The sequence below is a fragment of the Diachasma alloeum genome, unplaced genomic scaffold, assembly GCF_001412515.2.
Source record: "Diachasma alloeum isolate Michigan unplaced genomic scaffold, Dall2.0 Dall_scaffold_00371, whole genome shotgun sequence".
NCBI classification, from domain to species: domain Eukaryota; kingdom Metazoa; phylum Arthropoda; class Insecta; order Hymenoptera; family Braconidae; genus Diachasma; species Diachasma alloeum.
In genome coordinates this window covers 1,163,904-1,172,726 of record NW_021680510.1, presented here as the reverse complement: position 1 = coordinate 1,172,726, position 8,823 = coordinate 1,163,904, and the positions used below count along the sequence as shown (strand labels likewise).

Below are 8,823 nucleotides of genomic sequence, written 5' to 3'. Positions count from 1 at the left end.
TACTCGATGAAACTTCGGTTTAACCCGATACAAATTAGCACTTCACGGAAACAAAACGATTCCGTAAGAAAATTTAAAAAAAATGACGATGAGAAGTAAGATATCCATCTGTCAGAACAGTAGTCAATAACACCTTTCAATCCGTAAGACCCTTTAATCTAATCCTCTTCGACACAACTTGAGAGCAAGCCCCCGACGTCAACACAATCCTAATAACACACGTATAACGTTTGAAACCCGCTAATTTGGTCTTCCGGCGTACCATGCCACCCTGTCCTGACAGCCGACCAAATTAGTCGGCCTATTCGTCAAGCGAGCATCAAACCGCGCTGCATTTACTGTCGGCAGGCACGAATGTCTCACGAGAAAAATTGAATTCTAAAAATCGCTTTGAAATAAGGTGACGGTTTGAGGAAAAAAAATTATGTCAATCTTAAGCAGGAAAATTTCTGTTTCAAAATACTGCATAAAAAATCCATGCTACTGTTATTCTTTAGTAATTTATATAGTATTCTCGTGCACTGTTGAAAATTTTCGTCTGAATTTTCCTTGCCAAATCTGGAAATTGTTATTGTTTTTAATTTCCACTGAAATTTCAGAAAATATTGTCATTGAAGAATCAAATATTCCATTGATTTTCTGCTCGAATGATCTAAAAATCAATAAAATACATGAATTTTCAGTTAAACTTAACTTTTTAACTTTTAACGTTATTTATTGCAAGAAATATACATTCTTACAAATGGCCACTGCCCAAGGGCCCTCAGCCTAGAATACACTTCTTTTGTAGAGTATTGAATTATCTCTATCAGGAGTTGTATATATGTGGTTCATTGTTGATGATAGTTAGACGTGAGAAAGAGAAAAAAAAGAGAAATTTTCAGTTGAATTATTCCGCAAAAATTCTGAAAAATCGGTAAAAAATTGAAAATTTATGTCATTCTGTTTCTGAATATTCATGTTCCATTGAAAATTCAATCAAGTTGTGAAATTTCGATCTCACTCGCACTGAAAACTCATGAATTTTCTTGAATTCTACCTAAAACTTGAAATTTCATAATCATTTATCCCCTAATTCCTATTCAATGTCACTGTCATGAGAATTACTATCATATTTTCAATGAAATTTTCAAAAATTTCTAGCAGTGTAACAGATGGCTAGCTAAATGGCGAAAATTATGAAAAAATATTGCCTAGATGTCTTCCGATAATTCATTGAAAATCAGTCGTTTTCGGGACTAATTTTCCGTTCATGACTTCATGAAGACGGTCAGGTCACGCTTCATTGGTCGGGTGTGAAGAGAGTGGGGAGTTGTCGTCCTTCATTGGCCGAGGAGCTCATCAAGATTGAGTTAGGTCGACTCGAGCCATTCTGTGATTGGCACAGCGCTCGACCGTCTGTGTGACGTCATTAGCGATTTCAAAGTGTTTGAAATCCTCGACGTTTAACAAGTAATTATTAATTAATGAGCAATATTTTGAACATTTGTGAATGAAAAAAAAAAAATTCAGGTCCCAAACTAGAGACTAGAAAATTGAAAAAAAAATTATTTTCATTTAATCATGTGAAGGCCCAAAAGAATTCCCCGGCTTCCTAGAAAATTCGCAAAAAACCTGTTTTTTTCTATTGGAGAAAAATCTAGAAAATTCTCAGGTTTTCTGACGAATTTGAGGAAATTATTCATTTTCCTAGAAATCAATGTATTTATAACACTTCTAGTTTCAGAAAAAATGATGTCAAAATGTTTTTGCTCGTACATGAGAAACTATTAAAAGAAAATAGATTGACTAGTGTTCAGAAACGGTAATTCCGCCAGCCTCCCAATAAACCCAATTTCCCTGGTTTTTTTCCAAGTAAAATAATCTCCCTGCAAAGACGGTAGTGGTATATGGGCGTGCAATGGCCCGTGAAACTTGACTGGAGATGAGGGATGCAACGATGCCAGCTATGTTAATTAAAACGCATTTTCTCCTCTCCGAAGAAGCCTAGGAGTGACGGGAGGCGAGCAAAAAAAAAATATAAAATAAATTATATACCCTGGGCTTGGAGGAAGTAGCGACGGTGGAACCCTGAAGCTGATGGCTATAATAACACGTCCCGGACATGACGAACGCACGCCACACGACCGTACGAACCCAATATTTTTCGCTCCCACCTTTGGGTAACCATTGCCAAAAGAACCCATCAATGCTTCCACCCAAACAAGAATGAGAATAAAAAAGTAAATTCTCATTGATGTCCCCCTCCGGTTGCTCGTGCGCGCCCCAACTATCATCATGGAAATTAGCCATCCAGCCCCTGTGCCACTTCGATCATACTAATTTCATCTTTGTGGGATGTATAAGTGGCAAATTGTCCACGAGTCACTCCACTCACACCGAGAATTTTTTTGAATGAAATTTTTTTCTCATCTTTTCGCGGTTGTGGATAACCGAAGAGCATTTGAGTTCATTCAGGTCAGTGGGTAGAACAATGACAAGGATTTGTGATAAATCACTGTAATTCGAGACACTCGTGAATACCTTGAGCTGAAATTTCCTCAGGGGAAGGTCGATGCTGTTAGAGTAAATTACCTAGTGCAAACAATTTCTAGGTGTTGCTCAATTTTCCTAAAAATATTTGTGAACAAAATTAATGGCGATAAGAATTTGAAAGCCCTATCTGGGTAAAACATCCTTTGTTCGGATCTCAAATTTCATTTTGTCGGCCAATTTGCGGTTTCAAATACACTACTAGCGTCATCTTGTCGTAATTGTCGCATCAAGACTTCGTAAATTTCTGAATTATCGACTGTCAAGAGACTAGGAAATAATTACGTTCCTCTCCGGAGGGATCTTCTTTATTGGCGGCGTTCATTCGAAGAGGTTTCACTAATAATTAAGGATCAAATTGCTATTTAGTGTTTAATTTATGCAACATAGAAAAATCGCGGACGATGTATAATCATTTACTAAAGTTCTGAAGCAATCTGAACTTGCATCCTATGTGTTTTGTTTCAGAACTTTAGTAAACGAGTGTAGATCGCCGCAACATTATTACATAATTAACAACAACAATATTATTTTCCATTTAAAAAAAATAGAAAAGTCAGGCATGATGAATAGTTGGAGCATGGATATAGCTAGAAAGTTTTCAATTATTGCATGGCAAAATTTGGCCTTTTCTTCCTTAGAAATTGAAGCAAAAATGACGAATGCCATTGTTTGCAGCATCAGTATGGCCACCAAATTTACAACTATCCTCACAAAAAGATATTCTAAAAATATTTGTGAAAGATATTAATGGCGATCAGAATTTGAAAGCCCTATCTGGGCAAAATATCCTTTGTTCGGATCTCAAATTTAATTTTGTCGGCTCATTTGTGGTTTCAAATATACTACTGATGCCATCTGTTGAGAAATTGTCACATCAAGACTATAAATTCCTAATTAATCGACTGTTAAGTGACAAGGAAATATTTCCGTTCCTCTCTGGAAGGATCTTCTTTATCAGCAGAGTTCATTTGCAGAGGTTTCAGTAATAATTAATGAACAAATTGCTATTTATTGTTTAATTTATGCAACATAGAAAAATCGCGGACGATGTAAATCGTCGCAACATTATTACATATATCAAAGCTCACAGCATTGCAATGTTATTACAATTATTAACAAAATCAATATTATTTTCCATTTCGAAAGAATAGAAAAGTCAGGGATGATGAACGGTTGCAGTATGGGTACAGCTACAAAATTTTCAATTATAGTACCGAAAAATTTGGCTTTTTCTTTCTTAAAAATTTCGGCAAAAACGACAAACGTTACATACTATCACTAATTGTTTCCAGCATTAGCATGGCCATTAAATTTACAACTGTCCTCACAAAAAGCAAAGCTATAGTCTCTAAATGCCTCAACAGGGACGGATTAGTCTTGAGTTCACAGATAAAGATATTCAACGCTTAATCAAATATGAAATGCCTATGATGAAATGAAGAATTCCTGTACTCGAAGGCCAAAGAAACATAAAAAGCTCGAGAGCAGCGAATGATCTCAGAGTGAGAACCATTAGAATTTCTGCTTTGTTAATTTGGCAAGGAGATCCATCTCATGTTGCGAGAACGACTTGTTCATGATCTGCATGTAATCATAGAAGATTCTCTGCTTCTCCTCCTGCTGAAGTAGCTCCCACTCCTCCTCGAGTTGACGCAGTAGAAGATCCCTCTCAGCTTTTTCATCACTGATGTAATGTTTCTTGTCCTCCTCAGCCCACATGTGCCACATGAGCTTAGCCTCCTCACTGCGAGCAACATAAACAAAATATCAACAAATGAAAATGAGCATGGAGCCACTGAAATGTCATTTGCGATGAATAACTATGTGGATAGACTATAAGAATAGAATGTAATAAGCTTCAGGTACGTTAGTAAACCCATTGAACGCTTGTGTGATCGTCTATTTGTGTTCTATTGAGAAACAAACTCAGTAGCTTTTAGTTTCGTTGAGCTGTGACAGTGATTTTGGCACGCGATGCTAATGAGACTCGTGCATATATGCATCATACATATTCAATGAATCAGAGTGTGATCATTGCGAAATCAATCTAAAACCCTTGGCATTGTGACCAGGAATTTTGATCGTTTAATTCCTCGAGTGATTTAGCAAAAAATGTAAATACTAGTTCTTCATGCTACGATGAGCAAGATTGTCCTTCTCATAGGTAAAACAAACCTTTGCAATTGGTATGAGAGGCCTTCACGAACAATAATATTGTTAAATACAAGCCATTTAATTAAGAATAAGTACAGCCGAGCCTTTACATAAGATACCTCTCTCTAATTAATTATCCGGCCATAATGCGCTCATACATTCAGGGTGCCGTCAGCATCTTAATAGAACAAAGCCTGACTAAAATTCAATTAATTTACGTGCTTTCAACAATGTGTACTTCAGCAGTCCAGAGGTGATTATTCTCAAGTCCCCTAACAATCGCCCAATATCAGCTCTGCCATTCTATCACGCGGGGTTACGGTTAGAGAGAAAAGGGAACGCGGACTTTACGAATCCAAAACATTAAACTCGTATGAATTGATTAGTTATCAACATTCGCTTAGTAAAAAATGAATATTCCATAGAATTCGTATTTCAAACCGCTGATCCCTATTTTTCCGCTCTCTATAAGCGCACGCAGTTGTGGTACACGGATTCCCGGAATTCCACTCGCCTACTGTCCCTAAGGTATCTTATATAAAGCCTTGATCGTATTAATTAAAAGATTTTGGGGCGAAATAAGTAATGAAAAGAAATATGGAAAGGATTGACCCGTCCGCGGACTGAAAGAATAACGAGTAAGAACGAGACGATCGTACATGAAGGTAGTTAAAAGGGAGGAAAAGAACAAATACGTAACAGTATCTCAACAAATTACCTGTACATCTGTGACTGCACATAGAACTGTTCTCGATTAATCAGCTGCTTGCTGCGTGCCTCAATGCTCTTCAGCGCCAACTGCCTCAGCTCAGGATCAATCTTGATATCATCGCGCAGATAAAACTGCTTGTCCCTGAACAACTCCAGTCGATTCTTCATATCCTTCAAACGAAGAGCTTCCTCCCACGATTGCTTGTGGATGGCCTTCATCTCCCTGTTCTCCAAATCCTCAATCTTCTTCTTCACCTCTTGATGAGTCAGATACATGAGCATGGCGCTTGACGATTGTGGCACCCACGGTTGATCGTGATCCCTATTTTCAACGGAATTCGGGTGAAGCTCCATCGACTGCATCTTGTCAGCAATGTAATCCGCTTTGTCCTGAGATTCTTCCTGACTGTCATTATCTTCAGCCAATGTTTGCACAACTCCATCATCATCAACATCTTCTAGCGTGTCATTAGGCTTCACAGTTGGTCCACCAGTCTCACGAACATTAGTGTCTTGAAGGCTTCTCTTCGCATATCTCTCAGCAAACTTCTTGGGCAAATTCCATCCTTCTGGTGGCTGCTGTCCATCGAGGAAATCCGATCGTTCGTACGATCCAGCTGAGCTTCGTCCAGAAGAATCTTTGTCACTTTCTTTCTTGTCATCCTGAAATCTTTGCGCAGGAAGTGTTCCAAAGTTCGATCGATTAGATGCCGCTCGGTTGTCCATGAACTCTTGATGTCTGACATTGAAACTTGCCTGATCCACAAGATTCGTAAAGTCCACGTGCCCAGTCTTCTTCCTCTGAGGGCTCTCGGTGGTACTCTCTGATGACTGCATCTCGTACCGAAGATTTGTGTTCTCTAGGCTCTTTCGAGAGGGTCTACTCGGCGCCCAGGTATTGATTTCTTTCAACAATTCTCTGTCTTCCTTCGTGGGATAACTGAAGTACGATTGAATCCTTCGGCAAGTCCTCGGATGGTACAAACTCTGCTCCGTCCTCTTCTGCCTCAACTTCTCTTTCAATGCCTCGAGCGTCGTCTCCTCTCTCGTATTCTTTCGTGACCTCGATTCGTCAATTTCACGCTGATAAACTTCGTTCTCGGCCCTCAGAAGATCCTGAAGTTGACTTTGACGCCTATGAAGTGCCTCGGTCTTTCTAATATTCTCCCAGTGAGTTGGCTTTACTTTGTCAACGTTCCAGGAATTGAATTGCTTCGCTTTTCCGCATTCGCGCTCGAAGTAGTTCGCCGCTTGTACGTAATAATCGAATTTTAATGCTGTTTCGTTACGCTTCTGAGCTGCTAATTGATAGCGCCTCTCTGCAAGTCTCCCAACCCTGAGTGATTTAGTTCAATTTATTATTTATTCGTTGGTGACTTCTATTTCTAACATTGAACATTTAAGCAAAAACAAGAGAACTCTGTTGCGGAGTGGCGAAAAGTTTATAGAGATTGATGGTTGTGCGTAGAATCAGAGCCAAAGAGTTCGTTAATGCGTATTATATCATTCAAGTACCCATTGTACTACACTTTAACAATTTTTTCATCACTTGTACGTGAGGGGAATATTTACGCACGTTACGCGTGCGCAAAATCCCACCTTTCACACATTGTGACGAAAAATAGGGTTCGACACTCGTGGGAAACGTGTTCTTTGACACTTCGGAGAGTAACACTAATTGTGACTATCCATGGAATCGAATCCACACGGAAATGTATTCGCGTACACCAAAGTTGAGCAAATAAAATTGGCGGGAAAATCTTGCGATCTTATCGGTTATACGGAAACTTCTCCGTGTGGATTTTGTTCCACGGGCACTCACCCTCACCTTCGGCGAACGCTATACATATCCCACGGGTCAAACAATACTTTTACGTACTTATATCAAAATATACTACTGGCTGAAACCGAAATTTGGATGGAAGTTCTCTTCCGAATACCACTTGAGTGTCAAAATTAATCAGGTATTTTCTTCCAGATTCATGGAGGAAATTATTTGGTGAATTTCACCAAATAGTTCAGTAGCGAAGTGGTAAAGCGGTTCAAGTCGACTTATCTGCCAGTTGAGTTTTTGTAGACCGAGATCGGCCGCGCGTGCTACGCACACGCCTTCTCATCTCCTCACGTAGTGGCGCTTCGGTTTCAGTCTTACGCTGACGCTTATTCGAGATTTTCGAGATATATCGAGATCGATTTCTTTTCTCCTTTTTAGGATAGGATATTTCCGAATCTAAGGTAGATAGCGAAATTTTTGTAATTAGATTTGTCTTAGCTCTCAATCGGCTCTACAAAAAAGGTTTGTTTGAAACGCAACTAAAATTCCAGAACATTCTGGTCGACCATCGGCCTACTTCGAAAATCTCCGGGACCCTTCGGGTCATCAGTCATAAGTCACCGAAACACGCGCGAATCAGTTTAGGCTTAGCCTCTCACCGTACAAGTCTATCTCGGGCGAATCACCTGTACAAGTTTTATATCGCCCCTCACCGAGTACAGTAGCTTCTTGAACCTCACCTAGCTCACTAGTAATCAAGTACATCACCGGTCTTTGTAAGATCACCGTTTTATTCAGTACATCACCTCTGTTGATTAAATTCAGCCTAAATTCAGTGACTCAACGAATTTACAGTGAAAGACAATCATCAATTTACTTAGACATTCAACTATTGAAAATCAAAGAGTGTAAAGACTTTTGACAAAATAGTTCGATCCCACAAAATAAAGTGTGGTTTTTAAATCCGGCTCATCAGTAATTTTCCCAACAACTCCCTCCACATTTTCATCCCACATCCACCCTAAATTTAGTCATTCACCAAACAAGGTTATAATAAAAAATTTGCTATCTCCCTTAGATTCCGAGATAAGCATTGAAAACTGGTCAATCATCAAAATTGACTTGTACCGTTTTACCACTTCGCTACTGAATTGGTGACAAAAATGAATTACCAGCCAGTTGGTGAATTTCAACAAACTAGTTAGTGAAATTTAACAACTACTTGTTGAAATTCACCAAATGATTGGTAATTAATTTTTTTTCAATAAGTTGGTGAATAATTTTCTCCGTGTTCCCTACATACTCGTCAAGTTTTTCAGGAAAAATCACTCGTGCTTTGCATTCGTCATGTTTTAACCTGAAAAACTCAACGCCTTCGTTTGTTCTCCACGAACCTGTCGGAAAATACCTGAGAATTCTGAAACTCTTGTGGTATTATGAACGATAATTTTCCATCGTTCGATAATTTCCCGTTGGCAAGCAGAATAACAAAAAATTGTCGGTTGTACCCTAATGGTGATGGGGAAAATAATCAATAACCCCGGAAGCTCTGAAATGATCGGGCATTTCCCCATAGCTTCACTGCAAACAAAGATGAGTCAAAATTTGTGAGATTTTGCCAAGGACCTGAACACAGTCGTCTATTCGGA

General features: G+C 38.9%; 1 protein-coding gene across 1 annotated transcript in view; it reads right to left on the bottom strand.

Annotated features, from left to right (window-relative positions):
- Positions 1–3,524: 3,524 nt before the first annotated feature.
- Positions 3,525–8,823, bottom strand: part of LOC107041703 — a 29,230-nt gene continuing 23,931 nt past the window's right edge. The window contains exons 3-4 of the mRNA XM_015262379.2: positions 5,408–6,736; positions 3,525–4,279 (exon numbers count right to left, since the gene is read on the bottom strand). Of these exons, the coding sequence (XP_015117865.1) occupies positions 4,048–4,279; positions 5,408–6,736 (1,561 nt within the window). The 3' untranslated portion in view covers positions 3,525–4,047. The remainder of the gene's footprint in view (positions 4,280–5,407; positions 6,737–8,823) is intronic.